Source organism: Gavialis gangeticus, unplaced genomic scaffold (assembly GCF_001723915.1).
Source record: "Gavialis gangeticus isolate Ggan-Ray unplaced genomic scaffold, GavGan_comp1, whole genome shotgun sequence".
In the NCBI taxonomy this organism is placed as follows: domain Eukaryota; kingdom Metazoa; phylum Chordata; order Crocodylia; family Gavialidae; genus Gavialis; species Gavialis gangeticus.
This window is the reverse complement of record NW_017729033.1, coordinates 78,995,245-79,019,583: the sequence shown is the minus strand read 5'-3', so window position 1 is coordinate 79,019,583 and position 24,339 is coordinate 78,995,245. Positions and strand designations below refer to the sequence as shown.

Here is a 24,339-nt window from a genome sequence, read left to right as displayed (position 1 = left end):
AGTAAGTGCCATTAAGCTACAGAAATGAGGATGGAAGAAGAGGGTTAAAGATTACTTTGCCTCTACTATGTATATGATAGATTTGCTGCACAAAGCATTTAATCACATATATACTACATTAATAGCTGTTAACTCTGTACACCAAAATATGTAGAAACACTTACAAAAATGATTTCAGCCCATACATTACACTGGGACCAAGATAATCAAGGGAAGTAGCAGAAACAGTGGTTAAAAGTAGTGTGCTAAGTAGTATCATGCACTAAAACGAGCAGTTTTAACCACATTCTTCCTTCATCCTGACAGTCTCAGATTTTGATTCAAGACTTGTTCTTAACATTTGACTTATGCCTGTAAAAACTTCAAACATCTACTAAAAATGAATATATTTTTTAAAAAGGCTAGCTTTCATTCATCTAATATATTCAACTTCCGTACCAACATGTGTGCTAGTTTAGTTTTACTTGAAAACTAATCTCTCAACTGTAGACTGCAATCTAACTATTTTCAGAATCCCCTCTCTCTTTTCAAACAGATCTTTCAAGTATATATTGAAAACATGGCCAGTACCTAATTTACAGTTATAAACTGATTTAATGGGAGCAGCTCATTAACATTTAGATTCTCTCTGTTCTTCATAAAAATAATTTTACATTTGATGAGATTTTAGAAATTACAACAAAACATTTTAGTTACATAATTTGAGTACAGGATCTGTGTATTTACTACCTGTTTTACTCTACTAATAGTTTATTCAACCTATTCACAAACCTGAGTATCTAGCAATAGATATAGTTGTCTCCATATGCAGTAACTTAATTGCAATTTAGTTATGGATCCAGGTCTGCTTGGCTAGATTCTTATAGTCATCCTGTAACCCACTAAAATTACGTGTCAACACAGGTGTGCACGGGTGTCTATACATAGCAAACTTGAAGCTGTATTTTACAAAAAGTAGCCTATGGATGAGGTTCAATGTCTACAACATTTTCAGGCTGTTTCAATCAGTATACAGCATTTTGTTCATACATGTAAAAAAACCAAACCAAACCAAGTCTTACATATTGCAGACTTACATAAAGTGCCTAGCATAGTTATGTAAAACACAGGATTCAATGTAATCTGACAGCCAACATTATCGTGCTTTTGCTCCAGATACCAAAAGTCCTCACAATTGCATTGTAACAACAGAATTGCTGAACCATAGAGTTTTTTTTAAATAACTCAAATTTTCCCTCCCACATACGAAGCAAAGTAGTACCCAAGCCAAGACCATACTCAGAAATGATACCCTAGAGCTGGATCACCTCATCTTGTAAAAGGTGGTAGAGGGATACTCTGCAAGGAACTCCACAGCCTTCCCCTAAAATGGTTCTTAATGGGGAGAGCGGGGGTAAGGGAGGTGGCAGGTTGATGTTACAGAGGCTGCTGATACCCTTACTTTCCACGGAAATGGTAGGAGATCTATGTTTGGGTACAGCTTTTTACTAGGCCAGCCACATTAAACAGAATTCCACCTTCTCCGTGTCCCATGATATGTAGGTAAGTTCAATGCACGCTTCTGTGAAAGACAACCCCCAGCTCAATAATTATGTGAAAACAAGTAAGAGTATACAAATACAACAACATTAGGAACTGAAGATATATTCATCTGCTACTTCTGACAGTTACCAGCCTTTAAATAAAACACTGATACAAAATAAGCTCTTGGCAGAATAACACTGAACAAAGAATGTATTGTGGAATCTCAGTTTCAGAATGTTTATGTGCATCACATAAACCATGTGCTAACTTCAAAGACTAGTTTAAAAATATTACATTTAGGGATCATATTCTGGCACTTCTGGTAACAGAATCTGAGATGTCTTCAGATCAGTAAAACTAAAAAGAAACCCAAACCCTACCCTGCCTTTATAGAAAAAACCAAATGTAAAAACTATGAATTGAAGATATATCAAAACTGGTAGTCCATGTCAGATCAACCATTATCACTTTAAGAAGAACATTTAAAAAAAAGTGAGCCAAAGGAAAAGAATTGGATTAATTTGGAATTACTTGCTGTAAAAGAGGTATAATGATAATGGTTTTCTGAAACAATACCGAAACAAAAAGGGAAAAATAATATATTCCGATTTATTCCAGTTCCTGTGATCTAAACACAGCTTCTTTCAGAAAGGTTTTTTTCTTCCTGCAATTATAAATATACAAAATAACTTCAAATCATTTTAAAAGAGGAAGGCTAAGGGGAACTTGCTGGGTGAGAGTGCATACCTGCTGTTCTTACAACCATTTCATCTCCTAAATTGTATATTGTTAAATGAGCAAGACCAGAATGGAATGGGTTTAAAGTTAAAACTGTTTAGCCTCACTTATTCCTACAGAGGAGCAGACAAATATAAAAGTTGCATCAGAACAGTTAGCAGCAGCAGAATTGTTCCGTCTGTCCACACTTTTTTAAACATAATTCTGTAATCCAATTCGACTTTCGAGTTCCAAGGACTAAATCTGCAGATCTGCTTCATCTGTGTACCAATTCCATAACCTCAAGTGTCATTTTTTAAAGCTTTCTTTCTAGCTAGTCTAGAAAGTATAAGCCAACAATTTTAAGAATTGTTTTGCGATTAGCATGATTACCATGCATTTTATGTAAACATTTTGCAGTACCATTAATGAAGTGCATAAAAAGGCACAAGATTTGTGTCACTGGAGCTTCCTTGGCTTTAGAAATTAATACATCTTTTAAAATCTGTCTGGTAAAAACTCTGATCCTATGAAAGCCAGTATCTGATTTTGAAAATGTACACATCTGGTTTAATTGAAAACTGTTTTTTAATGGGAATCAGTTTGGCTTTTGATCAGATGTTCAATGTCCCTGCAATATTATAAATGCTATGTTTTGACAACAAAATATAGTCTTCTTGTATGTACATACCATTACTTTCTGATAATACAATAGTAAATGCAAGAAAGAAAAGGTAAAATCACTATCATGCCATAAGAAGTGGTCTGGTTTTGGGTGATGGTGTTTCTTGAAAAACTCAATTTAGAGTATGCTTTTTGGTTCAAATGTTCTGTAAGCAATATTAAAACCACACACTGTTTTTCTGTTAAATACAAGCACAGAAACTGATTGCACTGTGCAGCTCTAACCAAAAGCCTTGATCTAAACACGAACCTTTAGAGAGAGCCCATTTTAATGTAGGCTTCTTATTCTATTCAGAATTAAGATTAACCCTGATAGTAAGCATACCACCCAGTCAAATAAGAAGTTATTCCAACAACTGAGTATTTAGAATTTAACAGTGAGATCTGTCCATAGAAAATAAGGGGATGGAATTTGCAATCAAGTTACCAAAACATTCTAAAATATTTCAGACAGTTTGGTTTCAAATCAGAATTAGCTTATTCAAGACTGAAATGAAAACATGGTACCTGATCAATCAGCAAGCTAGATAATCCTCAGTAATAACACATAATACTTTTTCCATGAATGAAGTCAGCAGTGCAAACTCAATCTTATTTATGGCCACTGTAATAGTTTGGTTTATATGCAAGGAATTTATATTTTTCTTGTGCTATCATAATAAAAGTAAAAATCAGTCACAGAATTTGCACAATAGTAATTTTTGTCCAACCCACTAGTCAATCTCGATTCTTATTTATAATACTCAGAATTTCCTTTACCATTTTAACAATAATTTGTGTAAGCTGAAACATTCTTTATACAATTAAAAAATATCAATGTTTCAAGCAATGACATGGAGACAGCTAATGAGCTGTCAATATTTTTCTGAGCGTATCCACACAGGAGCAGACAGGAACAGCTGGCCAACAGAGGCTGATTTCTGGAAGACATGCCTTCCTTCTATCAACAGCTTCATTTTGAACTGGAACGGAACATAAAATCCAAACACATTTTTAAAGCACAGGGAAATTTAAGAATTACATTAATTATATTTTTGCAGTAATTTACAAGGAAAAATATTCATATTTGAATGTAATGTACAAGGGAAATAAATCAACTAGAAACTGGCAAGAGCATGCCCTTCACATCGATCAGTCTCAGCTCGTAAAGGTCAAAACCTGCTATTATTTTGTGGTCCACTGTTACTTGAACTTAAACAATAATCTCAGTTCAGTTCCTACAGGTTATCTGCATAACTAAACAACTCCTGTTGCAAGAAATACTGATGTCAATCATTTTTTTGTAGTGTGAGTGGATGAATGACTATATAGATTAACCTCTTATCCTGACTAGTGGTGCAATCAAGTTTATGGCACATTGTCAGGGATGTGGGTTGCAGCCCAGGTGACAGAATGATACCCTGAAGAATTCAGTTTCCACTGTCAGCCCTGTGCCTGTCACATCCACTACATTCACTCTTTCTGAACTTTGGCAAGTAGAATATAGCAACTCAAAACAGTTTTACATAAATGAAACTTAGTCAACACAAATATACACCTTTGCAATTAACAATAAAAGTTATTAACCATGCAAAAATTAGCAATAGGCACCCAAATAAAATTTGAATACAAATTAATGGTACTCAACCACTTTTTTTTGGTACTTTTCCAATGAATCTCCTGTCAGTGATTCATATAAAAGCTCAGAGATGCAGCTAATTTTAAGTGAAAGCTCAAAAAAATCACAACACAATTAGTAAGATCAGAAAGCTAGTTAAGTTACTCATCCAATTCAGGAACAGGATCAATAGCATATGAATCATGCAAACAAAAATTAAAGCTCAAATATTGTTTTTTAACTAGCTGTTTGCCAGCTGTTTACACATAAGAATAATTCACTGAAAAAAAATCATTGAAATAAATCAGATTACGAATGTACTGAAAAATGCATACACTGTTCACAGAACATTTACAGGAAAAGGTGTGCTTAAATGTGTTAAATTATTGATTATGCATTATTTAGTCAATAAATGTCTCATTGTGAATATTAATGTTGGGGTAGGAGCTTTGAAAGCATAACATTTGTATGTTGGTAATTGTCATGGCTATGGGATTTTCTGTTTGTTGTTTCTTGCAGAGGCATAACATTCAAAGAACACACCTGGGCAGTCTTCTCTCACCCTTCCCCCACTAGACTAAATGCAGGAGCAGCAACAAGAAGTGGCACTGGCAATGTGTGTCATTGAGAGTGACATATTTGTAAACAGGGTGGGTTGACCCTTTAAGAGGGAGCAGACAACTCTGTTATAGAAGCTCAGCTGTGGGTTATCTAATGATGAGAGAGTAATTAAAACCCCAGAGGAGAGAGGAGGAAGTTAGGGGAAGGAGCAACATGTGGAAGGAGGCAGACTGGACCCCAGATAAGCTGGCCACCAGCAACCACCATGCAGTGGTACAGGGCCAATGCTAAAGGGCTTCTCCTTCCAACCAGGGAAGAGTCGAGAGTTGTATTTGCTTATTTGTTTGTTTAGCTCAAATGCCACGTTTGGTATACAGGACTGGCTGAAGAGCTCTCAAAGGACCAAAGACAGCCTGCAAGCCAACACCGTTACAGGGTTCTGGGAATCATAAATCTATAGAGCACCAGTGGAATTCATTGTCACTGGAAAGGCAACTTTCACCCCATTTTTTGCTGCCAAAGCCCATGTTGGGAGGGCAAAACATTGCTGATTTTGGCAGCAAAAAACGGGGTCAGTTCTCCCCACGGCAGCAGCAAAATGTACTGCTACTCTATAAAGCTACAATTTTTCCAGAACACCTTACACTCTGTGACACTACTTGTGCCAGCTGCTTCCTGCACGGGTCCCTGGGGTTCCTTCCAATAGGTGGTGCCTAGGGCATATGGCCCACATGTCCATTCCACATACTCTATTGGTTTCTAGCTACTAACATTTTGGGATTTCTAGGTCTCTGTGTAAGTTTTTCTGGAGAGAACTGAAAGTGTACTTCCCATAGTGACAAAGGGGTAGGAATGAATTTCTGTGGGTGTCTGACAAACCAAGATCCTGCTGGAATGATTACTTTAATGTTGTTGAGATGGTGCTACATTGTGTGATTAGTGTAAACGTTTAGGTTTGAAGAGTTAGCAGCTTTGGACTAGCATCATTTTTTCTTTTTTTGTTTAAAACGTAAATCTATTCTTTTTTTTCCCCTAAAGAATAAACTGAGCACAAACTTCAGAAGATAAAAGTTCTCATTGGCTTGGTATGACTCAAGAAATCTTATATTTTACTGACAATATCCATCAGAATACCATTTATTTTCCTCTGCAGTTTAGGATTTCATTCTCTTGGTCCCATGAGCCATCAACTGGTCACACACAATATACTGTCACATCATTTCTTGGCTGCAAAACATCAATGCTGTGGTTATGCTAACCTCCAAACTGTAAGCAAAGTAAATGCTTAGGAGGTCACATATACATTATGTGTTAGGGGTCTACCTATATTGCGGCTGAAGAGTCCAAAATTCACGGCCAGATTGTGGTGCTGGCTGCCATTTTAACAGTCTTTTTGTGGTGTTCTCCCACCCCACTCACTGATTGGCCGAGGGGCCCCAATGGTTCCGCCCCTCACCGCTGATTGGCCGAGGGACTGAAACCGCAGCATAATTACCCGAAAAAACATTAATTGACAAGCTAAGTAAGCATTAAGCATTCACTTAAACTCTAAACTAAAATGTCTTATGAAAGTAAAGCTATACACACCATGAATTTTAACTAATAACATTACTATAATTACATTGTGACGGGGGCCATCCCAGGGCTGGGTATCACATCAGCCTGTCCCCCTGTCTAAGTAGGGCAGTTAACCCAGTCTCACCTGCCATGACTTTGCTGTTTCTAAAACTGGTGTATAAAATGCAGAAGGCTGCCCATTTTACTGCCCCGATGCCAGGGGGAGCTGTACACAACTCCAATCTTCCCTTATTGTGTCCCATGCCTCACTGATGGCATCCTCAAGCTGCTCTATGCTCCGGCTTGAGGCTGGGCCAGACTCAGCCCCTTGCTACACCTCATGCATTCTTCCTTTCACTCCACCCCATTGGGCCTCATTCATACCACCCCCTTCTCATTGGGGCCTCTCACACTCTGCCCTCTTACATGCTGCCCCTCACTGGGCCACACCCAACCTGGCCTGTTCCCTTGAGCAACTGTGTAGGCCATTAGGCTTGCCTACTCACACTCCTTGGCTGGCCAGCACGCAGCTTCTCAGGCCCTGTCGTGACCCTCATTTGAATGGTGACCAGCCAATTCACTTTGTCCTGGGCAGAGCTCTGACCCAAGCCCCTCTCCAGGTAACTTGTCACTCTCGATCCCTCCTTAGGGCCGACTACTTGCCCTTTTGACTTGGCCCCACCACATGTGAGGGTTTTTACAAAGTTTTCACTCTGACCCAACACATGGCCTCAAAACGTCTGAGGACTTAGTGGGGTCTCAGCCTCTGGCCCAACTGTGGCCTCAGGCATCCATAGACTTTCCTTGGCTTAAGTGCCCCCTCCCTGGGGCTTTAACTTATGCCCTCCTGCTAGGGCCTTCCAACTATGCTCGCTCACTAGGAACTCACACATATGCCCTCTCACTAGGGCTTTCCATATATGCCCTGATCACTGGGGCCTCCAGGGTCTTGCACCCCATGGGGCTCAGGTGGTCGGAGACATGCCTGGCCCCCATACCTGTCCATGGGTCTAAGTAACCCACCAGGATGTGGGGGCTGTAGTTTTATGGCACCCCTCCTCACCTTCCACTGGGGAGGCAACTGGCCTGGCATTTGTGGGGGACTGTCCCACCATGGACAGCCCCACGAGACCACTCTTCCCTGGCAGAATGCAATTTCTGGTCATGCCCAGGATCAAGCAGGCCTACCTGCCTTGGTCTTACCCCTACTGGGCTGTGTGTCAGCCTGCTGTCTCACTAAGCCTTCTCCCCCTAGACAATGATGCCCCCCCATTGAGGGGACCGTCAGCCACCTTAGGCCCTGGCCGTGCCTCCAGGCCAGTCAGGGTGCCAGATAGCCCATCATGGCCCAGGCTTGCTCCTCGCGTTGGGCTTCATTACCCTTCAGCCTTCCAGCCCTGGCCCTCTTGCACTGACCAGTCGTGGTGCTAGTACCAGAACACCCCAGCAGCTGACCTCCTTAAGCAGTAGGGGTCCCTTCCTGGGCCCCACCATACAGCCCTCTCACTCCGGACTTACTCAGGGCCCCAGAGGTCTTAATAACATGGCTCTGCTCTCAAGTGGCCTCACCCGTTCCACATCAGGGGCTTACCTAGCCCCTGTATAGGCCTGCAAACCATAAGCCCCTGCCCAGGCTGGGCCCTAAGTCTTCTCTCTTGGGGCGTGGGACCTCACTGGGCCCCTAGGAATCTCCAACCATCCCCAAAGTTCCTCCCTTACCACCGGGTGTTGTGAACAGCAGCTGAGCTGGGTGTTGTTCTCTCAGGTGCTGGCAGCACACTGCTGGCTTGGCCCTATGGGCCTGGATCTAAAATGGCCACCTCATCAGGGCTGGCCTACACCTGCCTGCCTTCAGCCTTGAAGTGGCAGGCACCCAAAAGTGCACTGCTACACACCTTCCCCCTTAAAATGGCTACCAGGGGTGGGCGGGGGAGAGAGGATCTCCCTCCTGTTTACTCTGCAAGCTTCTCCAAAACCTGCTGCAACCCACTAAGTGGTGAGCACCCCAATGGTACTCCACCACATACATTTATAATGTTATTATTAACAATGTAAAAAAGAGTTTAGCAATACTCAGTACTAACCTTGAGACAGTCACTTCATGTTAGCTGTTAAATGCTAGCATGCAGCATCTACTGGCAGTTGCCACTAACATCCTCTATCTCTGTGATGTGAACACTTGTCCATACAGTAAGATCACATGCTTGGCATCAACCGAGTTGGTTGGAATGGTGAGACAATGTTTTGTCAGGGCATATGGATGTTGAAACTAATCAGAAACACATTCCCAAAATGCAGTAACAGTCACAGTCATCCGGCACTCTGACAAAGTTCATGTAAGGAGCACATTCCTTGACATGCTCTTTTTGCCATCCAAGGATTGATTTCAGTAGCTGAGGGTCAAAAATCAGGACTGGCACCTGTACTGAGCCTAAGTCATCGATTCAGCCTCTCATTAGGTCTCCCTCACTCCATTTGCTCCAAGGCACCTGACTGGGGTCAAAAATGCAAAAAGCACTAAGCACTAAGAAGGCAGCCAGCTGTATAACCCATGGTGGTAGTGATGGGTTGTACTTACGGTACTCGTTCGATTTAACAGCTACTGCCTGGAACAGGTCCCTTTTTTGCTGGTTTTCACGATGACAGCTTAATGATTCTTGTGATACTGGTGTCTTGGACCCAACTTATCAAAAGTATCAGCTGCTTATGTGCATGGTGGATCACAGCCTATCAGCTTTCAAACCACATTAGATGCTCCACGGACTGGGTGGCATTTTCTATCACAAACTTCACTTGATCTTGAATGTTTCCTTGCTCCAGGAGATTGTTTAGCTTAAGCATGTGCCGTGTGCCAGGTGTGATTTCCAGCTCCTCAGACACAAATTGCCAGTAGTATTGTATATTCTTGGTGTGATCACACTGAACCACAAATTCCACCTTGTGAGCCCTGGTTCTGGTGGCAGTGACACAGTTGCATGTGGGTCTCCACTTTGCCTGGTAAGGGACTGCCTGTACTGGACCTTATGGCCTGGACACTACTTGAAGGCTTTTTTGAAGGAGAGCAGGCTATCCACATCAGGGTACTGCATGTCACTTTTTAAAGACAGAATGTGTGCATTGCAGGTGATATGAACTGGACTGGCATCTTTCCACGGAGCACAACAGAAAAAGCCCTGCACATATACATGGTATTATTGGACAGAAATGCTTAGACCTTATTCAATTCTAAGTCATAGTTGACAGCAGCCTTCACTGCAGCCTGCGCCATAGAAGAAAAATTGATAGATGTGAGGTGGACCAGATCTATTTGAAAAAACAGGTAGGTCCCAACCAGTGTTTTCAGCTTCTGCATACAAATAAAATGTGCAAGACAATTATCTTGAGGGGTCAGTGGTTTCATAGACCACAACGGAAATGGATTAATACAATGCCAATGCAGACTTTGTCAACTGTATGAATGAAGCAGTCACTGTAAGGAGACAGTCTTGGCAAAGCTTGTTTGCACATGAGAAACATCCAGCACTTGGTACATTTTTGTTCAGGTAGTCCCTTAACTTAGGGTCCCTTGTTTCTTTTTCTGACCTTCACCCTTTGCAACACCTTTTTGCTTCATGTGTGCCTCAGACTAAGTGTTGATCTATACTGTTTTTCCTCGATACATCCAGAGTCAGGTTGCAGGTGGTACAGAACAATTTGCCTCCCTCTACAGGCAAGGTCCCTGCAGAGAGTGTACTGCCTTATATGATTCAAAGCTGAAACGTATTTTGCCTTCTTGGAGGATTTCTTCTCACTATTCATTCTCCTCAGGCTGCAGCATGCCACAGCAACATGCTTCTGGCAGCCTCAAATGATGTCACAGCCCTTTCTGTTCCCTGACTGGCTCTGGACTGGCACCTGTACTGAGCCTAAGTCATAGATTCAGCCTCTCATTAGGTCCTCCTCACTCCATTTGCTCCAAGGCTGCAGGGTTTCTTGCTCCTTTCTTTGCTTGCTGGAAAGTTTTTTATTTCTAGGCAATCCTGCCAAAATCATGGAGACCACTGGGTTTTCCACAAAAAACATGAAATTGTGATTTCAGTAGGTCCCTAATTATATGCCCCCAAAGGCCACCGTTGTGCCACATGTGGAAATGCTGGCACTTTCACCGCTTCCCCCACTGGTCACCAGCTGGCTGCTGGGGGACCTGCCCCCCCCCGGTCGTGCCCTGCTGCTGCCCCCCAACTTGGGAGGCACCAGTCACCCATGTCCAAAGGTATTGTTTCTAGTAATTAATGTAATCCATTTCAGTTTCTTTTGGGCATAAAAAGGAAAATAAAGTGCAAATATATTTTTCCACTTGTACAACTGAATGTTTTTTCATATCTTTGCCTGCCTCATTTGATTCAAAAGGTACAGTGATAACAAAGGATTGAATTCAGGTTTAAAGTCAAACTAAAATTTTAAACCTTACTTTTTCAATAATTTGCTGTAAGTCTTGAGCAAGTCACAATTTATGTTTGTTTTTCTCATCAAGTCTGCTCCACTCGCAAGCTGACACACACTGTGCTGTGCTGTGTGCAGTTGTATAAGTGGCGAAATGCATGTCAGCATGCAGAAAATGCAGTGGTACACTTTTGATCTAAAGCACCTCCAAGGTGTTTTAGTTCAAAAGTGTACCACCACCATTTTCTGCATGCTGATGTGCATTTTGCCACTTATAAAACAGTATGTGTAGCAGCATTGAGAGCTTACACATGTAAAAAAGCCCTGCATTTACCCTTTTCCAGTCATCTGGGACCTCTTCTGATCTTCATAAGTTTTCGAAGATAAATGGCCAGTCGCTCTGTAATCACAACAGCCAACTCCCTCAGCATGGTTGGATGCACTGTGTCCGGCCCCATAGACTTGTACACAACCTGCTTTTCTGAACAGTCCCTATAACCTATTATTTCACCACTGATGGCTGCTCACCTCCTCCCCAACCTGCATTGCCAGCTGTAGCAGTTTGGGAATTGACTTCACCTTGTGAAGACTGACCACCTGTAATCATTGAATAATTTATTTTTAAATTATTATTTAAGAAATATTTTCCATGTTTTGGGGGTTGTAGTCATGTTGATCTAAGGACAAAGGTAGACAAGGTTCTTAGGGTAAATGTGGTATCTTTTATTAGACCAAATAATAGTTGGAAAATTTGTTCTTTGCAAGCTGTCAGGTACAAACATCCTTCTTCAAGCAGAGGGAGAGCCTGAAGAGAAAGAAGGGTGTTTGTACCTGAAAGCTTGCAAAGAACAATTTTTCAAACTATTTAATTGGTCTAATAAAAGATATCACATTTACCCAAAGAACCTTGTCTCTTTAGTGTAAGCAGGGGAAATTAAATAGTAATACCTGATGTAGTAACAAAATTAAACTAGAACAGGAAAACCTTGAAATTATTGACAAAATAACTGTGAACAAAAGAAGAAAAAAAAATACCAGGAATACTTCTGTAGTAATTTTACTTCTGTAAAGAAACGCCAAACAGTTGGAAGGCAAAAAAATATAGAAGAGTCTAACGTACCTTTTCTTAATTATTCAGATGTTGGCTTTAAGAGTGACTAGGTTTCATTTTCCATGGCTAGTGCAGGATTGCTCATACCTTTGGAGATCAAACAGGACAGAAAATAATGTTTTTTAAAGTGAACCTCATGTTGTTTTTAAGTAGACATTATTCAAAGTAATGCTAGTAATTCAAGGCAAGCTTTGCTTCACCAACCATTTCTATAAACATTACTATAAGGAAAGACATGTCTAATTATGAGTAACTGGAATTCTACCTCTAACACAGCCTTTTTTTTTTTTTAACCTTAATAGTACCTATAGCATGCATGCAATCCTCTTCTCTTTACAGCAACTCCCTGAATTGTTCCAACTGTGGCTACTGCTGGAGTTTCTGGGTCCCCCACTCCCTTCTCTGGCTTTTGCTTGCTGCCACCACTCCTGGGGACAGGATGGCTTGTAGGGCTGTGGAAGTCTGGAGCCAGGCAGCTTGGGGGAATCTGGGGACACTGCATGGCATCTCAGCATGGTACATCAGGGGGCATGTGTCATGGTGTGTAGGGCACAGGGGCACTGGCATGGTGTGGAAGGTGGTGGGGGACAGTTGCCATGCAGTGCAGTGCAGTCCAGCTTATGGCATATGGCTATGGGTGAGGGGTGTGGCCCCATGACATACAGAAATTGGACAGTTCTGGCTTAAGCGCACAGGATTTTAGAGGCTCCTGACAGACATTATTTTTCTGGTGTGATTAAGGGGCTACTTGTGCAAGAAATAACAACTATCCACATGTTCAAAGAATTTATGGCCACATATCAGCCACAAAGATAGTACTTGAAATGTATAGTATCTTTGTGGCTGGTTTGTATGGCACCAAAACTTGAAAATATGGTTTGCCATGCAGGGACTGCACCAGGACAGGAACCCCAGAGCGTTACCAGTCAGCTATCAGCTTGCAGGGACTGACCAGGAGCTCAAGTCCCAGCATGGTCCCTGCAAACTGATTAGGATGGGTCCAGGGTTCAAATCCCAGAACTGTCCCAGTCAGATGATTGTCAACTGGCAGGGACCGCCTGTAGCTTGACCCCCCAGGCAGTCCCTGCCAGTTGAGAGTTGATCAGGTCCATTCTAGGACTGGAGCCTTAGGGCACTCCCTGCCAACTGATAGGAGATCAGGACACCCCAGGAGATGGAGCTCTAGAGCTGTCCCAATCTCCCATCACATGACAGGGACTGCCTCAGGACTGTGATCCTGGGGTAGTGGAGATTGAAGTGGCTCCATGGCTCTCATCCCAGGGCCATCCTGATCAGATGATCATTGGCTGGCAGGAACCACCCCAGGATTCCAGTCTTGAAGCAGTCCCTGCCAGCTGATGGGCAACTGGGATGACTCTAGGGTTCACATCCCAGGGCCATGACAATCAGATGATCTTCAGCAGAGAGCATGCCAAAGGCAGAACCCTGGGGAGATCCCTGCCAGCCAACTGCAGATTAGAACTGCCTCAGGACTTGAACCCCGGGGCAGTCTCAATCTGTCAATTATCAGTGATAGTTGGCCAGCTCCAGGGACCATGCGGAGGCCTCGAATGGGGAGCTAGCCAATGATTAGGCTGATTGTCAGGCACCTGACCTACCAGTATAGGGGGATATATGGTATGACTGGGATCTGATACTGGATCCCAAAATTGTACCTCCTGCCATGTACAAGTGGCATAGCACGAAGTGTAATTGTTGGGATCACACATCGGATCCTATCTTGCCATTAGCTGCACATTTGCCAGGAGTGTTACGAACATGCACCTTGGATGCTAAATTGTCTACTATGGGCTGTATCTGCTAGGACGAATTAGGATAGCTTGAAATAGCGATAGGCCCTATCTGCCTAGTTTCTTTGATTGCACCAAAATTTAGGACACAAAGATAATTTAGGTATCAGATATCACCAAGTTAAAAAAAGAAGGTTGATATGGTATTTCTATTCTGATTGGTTAGTAAATGTTTGATTTGTGAATGTTCCTATATAATTAATTGTGTGTTAGCTTATGATTAGACTATGTTGCTATACATGTATAAATGATAAATGATTTGGGGTGAGTTTGGATTTGCGTACCCTTACATCTATACCCTCTGTTGGCCAGTCTGGTCATCTGACTGACAGTGAATAAACTATAATCTGGTTATAATCTCTAACTCTGCTTACTCAAACTGTCTTGCAGTATGAGCTGACAACCCCTTGGGAGCAACTTCATCTAACTTCACTTCCACAGAACTATATGAATTTAGCTATGGTTCATGAAGAGAAGTCAACAACCATTGTTAAAATTACACCCACCAAAAAGAGTTTACAATGAAATAAATTGTTATAACATAAAGCAAATTCTTACCAACTTTGCCCTTTTCAGTATTTGCATTGATTTCTGTCCAAGACTGAGTATCGGTAAGAAGGTGGCTCTGGGAGTCTCGTAACGGCTTTGCGGGAAAAAGGTGACTCTCACTATGATGCAATTTAGAGGCAATTAAAAATACCAAAAAAAGATTAACTTCTGGAAATTTTCTCCTCAAAGCTACTACACATTTTAAACAGCTGGCCGTGTAACCTTCTTTAAAAAAAATTTCCCTCCTTATTTCTGTTTGAAGTCTACATTCTAATACAAGGCTTCTAAAACAGATATTTCATTTTTGTCACATTCAAATGTAATAATTTAAAATAGAACTGAGAAGCTTTTAAATTATTTAAAGCTTTTTCTTAAGCAAAGATTAGGGATCAGTTAACGTATTTTGATTAATTTCAAGCTCTCCAAAACCCAGCAAAGACAAAACAGACAGAATTTAAAAAAAAACAAAACAAGAATCACATTTTACTGATTGCTGGCTGGAAAAATGCCAACTGCAGGCTTCAATTTCTTTCTACATAAGTAGTCCTGCTTCCAACAATACTCATGTTACTTTAATTCAGTGTCCTTTACCCATAAATAGCAAAAAGAGGATACTTGCTAATCTAGTTTACCACCCAGAGCCAATTTTATTTTTTTCATGATCATGTATTAAGAATTATGTAAGACACGTCTGTTACTGTTGAAATATGCAGAGCTAGTTAATTATTGCTTACATATAAAAACTGGAGAATATCAAGTGCCAGAAATGCTAGTAATATTAGGATTACATTTCCTTTTTAACAGTATTTGTACAACTATCTCCAGAAAACAATAAATCAGGTGAAACAGTTTTTATTGGAGAAATTGTAGAATTAAAATCCACTTGCTTCCTTTTCCATGACAGTGGCTGAGGGCAAAGAAAAATGCCTTCTTTGCAGTGGTATCTGGGAAATCCCAGAAAACAGAATGGTTTATTTGGGGACAATTGGATCTAATCTGAATTTTAAAAAGACCCTGTTGCTTCTGCATTAAAAGGTACATTCAAAATGGCATGCTAGGTACACTCCTTTGTCATATTTTAAGTTATGAAGTTATAAAATTGGATACTTATCTGAATAACGTTTTATTTTTCTGATGCATATATATTTGACTGCATTTATAATATCTGCCTGATGTAAACAAGTGAAAAGTAGAATATTTACCATTTAAAAGGTTAAGTGATACAATTAAAGGAGAAAGAAGCTAATGATTACTTTTTGGCTGTTGAATTAAGTCCAGCAGGTGTGGATGCTTGTTCAGCATCTTGATTAACAAGACAAGTTGGAAAGGAACAACCATCACCTAGACTGCAGAGAGAAAGAAACTTAGAGTCAGTATTATACTTGAATGAATAATAATATGAATAAAGTCAACTAGTTTAAAAATAATTTTACAATTCCTGCTTCAAACCACTTGTACTTCATAGGATTTGGTTAAAAAAGTACTGTTGACTTCCAAAGAGTATCAACATTTCAATTATTTAAAAAAAATGTAGTCCGTATACCTTGTAAAAACAGGCAACAACCAATATTTCTTCTCATCACCGAACACCTGCTTTAGATTTTTGCTGAAGCCCAAGCTAAACCCATTCTTGTCTGTTCCATGACGAAATATTGGAGCTCTGAATGCTTCTAAAAATGAGATAGCCAAGAAATAGAACAAACGTAAGTACATTTTAATTTAGTGACAATATTCAGACCACTGCAGTGACAATGGGCCTTCTTGGCCCTGCCACATTTCTTATTTTAGTTCTTTTTGCAACCTTCTCCTGTGAAGGAGGGGTTGCTATTGGTGATACTCGATTACCATTTCTGTATGGAAAGCAGAGAGAGCAAGGAAAAGGTAGGCGTAATCTTCCTGTGAAAACAAGGTCAGTGAGCTATGGACATTCCTTTTTTTTTAAATGAGCTATACAGTCCAACAATATTGCCTTATGCCATGTCATCATGGCATGAACCCAACAAGGTAGAAGACAGGCAACATTCAGATTTTTTACCCCATCCTCAAATCAAACATGAATTGGCAAGGGAGGAAGAGGAAAGAATCCATCCCTTTGGGAAGTAAAGCATCCTTTTCACATTGTCAGGGATGCTACTAGCCAACATCTGGTCTTAATCCTTTTAATAAATACTGTGCTTACTCAAATATAGAAGCCATTTTGCTCCCCCTTCCCCCCCCCCAAATTAGTATGGGATAAAAAGCTCATCTTACATTTGAATACAAGGAAACCTCATCACATACATCATCTCATTAAACTGCGGCCAAAATCAGCACGTGTTCACTAATGGAAACTGACTATGAAGTTGATTAATTGTAGCCACCACTGAGCATAACTAAACCACATGGCCCATAATGAGTAAACTTATTGATGGAAACCTACTACAAGGATAAATTAATACAGCCTATCTGAAGAAGATATATGGTAGTCCCCATTGTACACAGTCCCCCTTAGTGCCGACTCTTTGACAAGTCATGGTGAACCACTACATTGCATACATTTCAACTTCCTTTTCACTCCCACAGCTGAGTTGTGACTTTCTTTCCAATTATTCCTTTTTCTTCACCAGCATTAAGTGTCTGGCAAACATCATCAAACGGGGCCCTAAACACTTTACCCAGAATCCTTCCATTACCCCCCTCTGCCTGGTACATATGATTAGTGTGGCCCCACCCTCCATTAGTGGGTTGCCCTGCACCTCATCTGCATATAAATTTTTGGAGGATCCCAGGACTCTGTAACAAGACCTGGTTCTAGTCATGAGTGGAAGGCTAATCAGCACGTAGATTCTTTCTGGGGGATATCTGGAGTACACACATATGCTGAGTTATGAGGTCACTAATGCCTGAAATGCTGTTGACTCCACTGGGGCCCAGCCCAATGGTGAATTATGAGCCTTTCTGCTTTAATCTAATACCATGCATAGTTTATACTATATAAAAGTTAGAGATGAACCAATCAAGATGTTTTGCCCTGATAACGATGGCTGATTATTGACCAGCCATATCGGCTAACACTGATCCGATTGCCGACACGCAGCCCGGCAGCATGGAGAGCAGCATCTGGCCAGTTAGTCTGTTGGAGGGAAATGGCATGGGGGAGGAAAGGGGAGTTGGGGGGCAGATCAAGGCCCCTGCAGTGAAGGAGGAAGTGGGGCTGGTGCTCCCCAGTTGGAGTGCAGGGTGTGGGATGGAGCTGCCGGCTCATCCAGAGGGCAGGGGGAGGTTCCTGCTGCTGTGCACACCTCCAAGAGGAGGCACAGGGGTAATGGGAACCCCTGGATCTATGTGGAGGGCAAGGGTGGGCTGCCTGCTGTGTGCTCAGGGCTGGGGCTGCTCCAGCCTCTTCTCAGCAGCTGCACTCAGGCTGGGCAGGGTGGGTGGAGGTGGTGCTGGGGGGGAAGAGCGGGGAAATGGGCCCCCCTCCCAGCACTGCTGTTGCCTGGCCTGAGCGCAGCTGCCAGGAAGAGGCTAGAGCAGACCTGGCCCCAAGCACACAGCCTGCCCTTGCCCCATGCCTCCCCCAGGGGTGGGTAGAAAATTAGCTGTGTGCCTGGAAAACTATTACAAACGTATACATTTTCTGTATATAGAATCTAATCAGTCAGGGGCCATCAAGGTGTTCTTATATTCAAGTAAATATGGTAGGACATCTAGGTCAGAGATCTTTATTCTACCTCCTCAGATCTGCACAGGAAACCTACTCCAGCCCAAGGACTGATTAATGCATTGGAGAGCTCAAGTTCTAATTTGTAGACAAGTTAAGATAATAATTAGATAATGAAGTCCAGCTGAAGGTGTCCCACTTGAGTTCTCCTTTTATTAAGCAACTCGAAGTTGGGCCTTTTCCTAATGGGTCCTATACAATACAATAAACCAAAAATATTCTGACATAAATTACAGTGCCAGTACACAAGGTCTTCTGGGACTGCAGAAATGTTCTTTGCTAGCAGGCCTTAAAAATATGATCTTGCAAATTTAAGGAAAAATTATCCTTGGACAGCTGGTTAGGGAAACTATCTGAATTTAAAGAATCATAGAATTGAAGGACGAGAAGGAATCTGTAATATCATCAAGTCCAGTCCCCCACCATGGGCAGGAAGTGATTACACTTAGATGAGCTCAACAAGGTGCCTGTCCAGCCTCATCTTGAACGTCTCCAAGGATGGTAACTATACCACCTCTGCTGGGAGTGTGTTCCAGATTCTGGGGACTCTTACAGAGAAAAAGGTTTTTCTTATGTCCAGCCTGAATTTGCCCTCTATCAGCTTATGCCCATTGGTCCTCGTCCTCCCTTAAGGTGCCTTCCTGAACAGTTGCTCCCCTATGTCTTGATTCTCACCCCTGATGTACTCGTAGGTGGCTATCAATTTGATGCTCAATAACAGCAGAGACTACAGTGTCAGTGTTGTCTCTGGACAAAGGAAACAGATCAAGTACATCACATTAACTGTGTCTCAACCTCAATCTAACAATGGAAATGCAGACTACAGTGTATTTCAAATTGACGCTGTACACAACTTTGTTGAAGACTGATAGGCAGGTGCTTTTAGCATGCATTATTCTGTGCTTATGTACTTTAAACTTGCTCTGTTCAACTGGCACCTGAATTCTAATTTACCTCAATCCTTCTGCAATGCATCAGGCTTTTATAACCTTGACTACCTAAATATTTTGTATCTTGGCTATCAAGTCACCTCTCAGCCTTCTCTTCCTCAGACTGAACAGGCCTAGAGTCTCCCCTCCTTTAGAAAGTATATGTAAAGCTGTGAAAAACATAATAAAAAAGTAATGTAGTTGGATCCTGATTTTTGGTATATTGCTTTGGTAGAGCAGATGAAAGTTTTTTATTGTATTTATTTATTTTAATTCAACATCCAATTATGTTACTTTACGCCACATTTTCCTTACACTAAATCAGTGGTTTTCAACCTGTGGTGCATGGACCCCTGGGGGTCCACAGACTATGCCCAAGTGGTCTATGAAAGATTACTATGATTAATCAAAAGTATGTGAATACTCATACCTACAATTCAAAGGGGTCCACACCTCCATTCAAATTTTCTTAGGGGTCCACAAATGAAAAAAGGTTGAAAACCACTCCACTAAGCTATAAGTAATTCAACATGCTTACAAGCAGAAGTTACTAAAATAGAAGATAACATTTACTATACATTGTAGCTGCACTGTAAATACTGTTCCTATGCCTCCAACATGCATTCACAAAACCTTAGTCAACTACATGAAAAAGTTAGCTATTCTAGTTATTAATGGTTTTAAATAGTCTACATTTAAATAATTTTCGTCACCCATTTCTATTTTCTCAGCTTATGTTAGATGTTCTAGGCCTCCATTAAATAAATATACTAGAGACATTGGCTGTGAAACAGATAAGATTTACCTATAGGAAATGGTTAGCCATTATTTGCCTTTGATCATCTGCATTTTAAGGAAGGGAAGAAGAGACAGAAAAACAAATATAGACTATTTCCCACCTTAAAACCAGCTTGCATCAAGAGCACTCTGTTTAAAGAGCTTAAAAACCTGTTGCTATCACACTGATGAATTATCCTAAGCTTACAGAGAAAGTGAGCAGAGGAGGCGCAAGCGGTTTAGGCCAGACAATGTACTAATCAAGTCAGAGGACCCCGCAGTAACATGGTTATCTGATGCAATTATAATAAAAATATGGCCAAGTCTGTTGCCAGGTAACAGGGACACAGGCTCTATCTACACTTCAAGCTTCAACCATGCTATAACTAGATCCCCTGATGTGTTTACCTTTGCAAGGGCTTTGGACTTCAAAACCATCAGTCAGTCATTGCATTCATTTACTAAACCCACAAGCTTAGTCTTTAAACCTACTTCTTTTATATTCATTTAAGTTGTACCATCTGCTTGATACATGTTAATGAACAAAGGGAAATAATACTCACGGACAGCAAGATAAAACATGACATCTCTTACCTAATGTAGATTTATTCTTGCTGACTAGCCAGCAATGATATCCAAAAAGAGAAGATAAACTGACTGAAAACATGGTGGCAGCAAAGAATAAAAACATGATATGGAACTTGGCTTGAGTATCAGGAAGGCCATTCTATAGAGAAGGAAAGAAAATTTATAATGTTAGGGTAAGGGTATTCTTTAGCTCTGATAGCATCATCCCAACCCAGATTCTATGTCCATGCTGGTTCAAATTATACTGTGCAAACAGAATCTGAATATTGTAGTATATTCCTTTTAAAAAGAAATTGCCCATGTTGTTTGTGGGGGTTTAATTAGACCAGAATTTGACCCTTTACAAACAAATATCAACAATTAAAGTTCTTTATAAGAGTCTCAGTTAAACCTCAATTCAGACTCTAAAGTGACTTTTAGAGTAGCATGTCTTGTACTGAGAATAATTGTCTTTTTAAACTAATCTTGTCAAAATGTCAACATGACTGATTTACAGTACACAAATAACACTACTGATAATCTAAGGCTGGAAACAGACCTTCTGAGGCAGTTCTAATTGATCCGAGTCAAGACCTAGGACAAGAGAGGAGTGGCACAGCCCTTTTATACAAGTAACTCTCCTAAGTTGGTTTGCAGGGGAAACCACAGGGAAAGTGCACAGCCTGACAGGCTTGTCCCTGCAATGACTGGCAATTAACTTGACTGAACTGCTATCAACTTACAGCAGGGGCTGGCAACTTTTCCAAGTTGCAGGCTGGAACTCAACTCCAGTCTGGAGTGGGCTGGGCAGCTTCTGCGGCACATCAGCAGCAAGGGTGGTGGTGCCGCCACTGCTTTTCCCAGCTCTCTCATGTTCCCTGGCTGGGACATGAGCTCAGCTTCCAGGCAGACAGGAGCTGAGCCAGGGCTGGGCAGCTGGGAACTGCGTGCATGAGGCTGCCACTTCTCCCTGGCTCCCACTCCTTATCTACTGCTGTTTATCCCTGCATCACACCACCTGCCCACGGCTGCAGTGGCTGCTCAGTTCCCCACTGGCTGAAAGCTGCACCTGCACTTCAGCTGGGGAGCAGGGGACAGGTAGAAGCAACAGGAATGAGGGCATAGCCTAGAGATGCCTGGCCCTACCAGTGCAGCTCCTTGCTGCCCAGCCCCACTACATAGACATGGGCAGAAGCAAAGCCTTCAAGCTTGGTAGGCTGAATCTGGCCCTTGGGCCATACGCTGCTGATCCCTGACTTACAGTATACAGCAATGTGCCAAAAATGTGTTAGCCTGTTTTATCTTGCATACTTAAAGTGAGACAATGGACTGATAGGATCCCAGAACAAAAGGCTCCCAGGAGAAATGTGACATCTGTTTACACCTTAAAGGCATATTTGGGTTGTGCACCCAAATGCCAGTAAACAGAATATGTTCATCTGCAAACAGTGAGTGCCCCTGGGACTTTTACCTTGTGCAGTATAAAGGATATATATTATTCCAACATACTGCTTCTAAAGTTTATCTCTTTTGTACATCTATGAAAAACATGTACCACAGCTGCATGTACAAACACTGGTATTTGAATGTGCTAATACAGGTAAATGCACATCTAAATTCTTGCTGGTGTTCACAAGCAAGTGTAAAATTAGGCATATTTTAACAGAATGCTATAAAACACATCTTGAGGACACCTATATTAAGGATACCCATGTACCACTACCCATAAAACACATCTTTAAACTCATATTGAAGACTAAAGGTTTTTAAATACCAAAACAACAGTTTAAAGTTGACAATTCTAAATACATGTACTGTATTGTGATTTTAGTTACAACCTCTAGAAGTATTAAAACAACAAGACTTTGTGTCGGTTTTACATTTTCATTTTCATTTTGGTACATGAAGACTTAGCACTAGTGAGATACCAGATTAAAACAAAATCAAAAGAGTGTGGGAATAAATAAGGCACCAAGACAAAGTAAAACAAAGGAATGATGAACTGTCAATGGGGCTACAATCGTCAAAGATTATCAGTACTTTGCAGTAAGTTAATCATTTCCAATAATTTTAGCAATCCCTATTTAGACCCCAATCTTGCAACTTTGTATATGGACAACCAATCGTGCTCACAAAATGAAGGTTAGTTAATTCACCTTCCTTCACCCGTCACAATAATATATCAATATTTCAACATGTTAATTATATAACACCTGGTAAGATATGGAAATACAATTACTCTTATTCAAAATTGGAAAACTGAAGCACTGAATAGGACTTTGGCTAAGTTCTTAGTAGGAAATCTGTGGCAGACCTAAAACAGAATCAAGCTAGCTGATTCTCATTCCAGTGTACTAAACTAGTACCCATCAACTGAATCCACTGGAATTAGAGAAATCGCTCATTTAACATTATTATTTTAGCTACATCCACAGAAAATTAAATTTCTTCTAGCATTTGGAAATCTGGATAGAAAGCTGAAGTGAAATGTTATGCATTTCCAAATGAATTTATGGAATAATGAAAGAAAATATTCTCTTTAATTTGGTAATGCAAAACTAAAACATACCAACATTTTTTTAAGTCAGCAAATTTACTTGAGCTTTTATATATTTGTTGGTGAGGAAAATCACCCCCTTAACTGTCAACAGTTTAGTGGGGGATTCAACACTGCTCACCCTTCCCCCACCTCATTTGTCACAGGTATTACAAAGCTGCATTTAGAGAGATCAGTATCTCCAAACACCTGCAGTACAGACTTAGAGCTTTCACTGAAATCAATGAGAATTAGATGTATAAAGGATTGGATGCAACAGGATGACAGACAGGTCTATACCTGAAATATGCTACTATTCTATGGCAACAGAACTTAACAGTAGCAGGTCTCCAACAACCTCTGGCTTTTGTGCTCATAATAAATTTCTGCTCATACATTGGCACAAAATAAGAGGAAGCAGCTGAGGTCAGTTAATGTTAATGCTGCCAGAGTCAAAATACTTCCCGTATTTTCTTTTCTGATTTTACACATTGAACCATGTAACGGTCACCATCTTGCAAAGTTGAAGACAAAAATTAAAAGGTACACAGCTTCTACCTTCCATATATTCAGAATGTTTTTCAGAAAAATTGAAGGAAGGTTCTGCTTTATGGGAACCAGACTTCAAAATAAACCAGACTGAGTGACACAGACTTCAAAACAAAACCTAAACAAATGAATTGCCTAATGTTAAATACATAACTTATGGAGATCTGCAGAATTCTATAACCACCTTTTCACTATCCAAATATGTATTAAAGTACTTACTGTCCAGAATTTGATAAAATATTGTAAATCTGTTGCAGCAATAAAAAGGCAATACAGTAGAGAATAAGCCAAGAAAAGAAGAAAAAATTTGTAATTGGAGAATCCAACGCAGTTGTTCACCCTGGCAATGACAACAACAAAGTAAATGAAAAACTGGTTGAAAAATATTTTTATAATCATTATTGAAGTAGAATTTAAAACATTCATTTACTGTAAAACCAGTTTAGCATCATATTTAAACCAAGTATTTGTCCACATAAATACATTTTACCTTATTTAATTACATCCTCTATTTTTTCCCTTATTTAAATATTTTTATTTTTGGCAAAACTGGGAGACTGAAAAATATTCACATAGTATCCTAAAAATAGTGAAATGCTACCACTGAGTAAACAGGAATTACTTAACACATGTAACAGCATAATAGCAAATAAAATATCTTATTTAAATCAGGTTCAAAGACCTTAGTAAAAACCCTATCTTCCTACCTTTTAAGAAATAAAAATTCCTTAACTGTACATATGTA

The 24,339-nt window shown here is 40.7% G+C and overlaps 1 protein-coding gene across 1 annotated transcript in view; it reads right to left on the bottom strand.

The window, feature by feature from the left end:
• The window catches only part of ZDHHC2 (zinc finger DHHC-type containing 2), a gene marked incomplete at its 5' end in the record, with an annotated part of 89,281 nt that continues 64,942 nt past the window's right edge, over positions 1-24,339 (bottom strand). Inside the window, 7 exons of the mRNA XM_019525870.1 lie at positions 1-3,887; positions 12,183-12,260; positions 14,543-14,652; positions 15,787-15,879; positions 16,077-16,203; positions 20,537-20,669; positions 23,814-23,934. Of these exons, the coding sequence (XP_019381415.1) occupies positions 12,220-12,260; positions 14,543-14,652; positions 15,787-15,879; positions 16,077-16,203; positions 20,537-20,669; positions 23,814-23,934 (625 nt within the window). The remainder of the gene's footprint in view (positions 3,888-12,182; positions 12,261-14,542; positions 14,653-15,786; positions 15,880-16,076; positions 16,204-20,536; positions 20,670-23,813; positions 23,935-24,339) is intronic.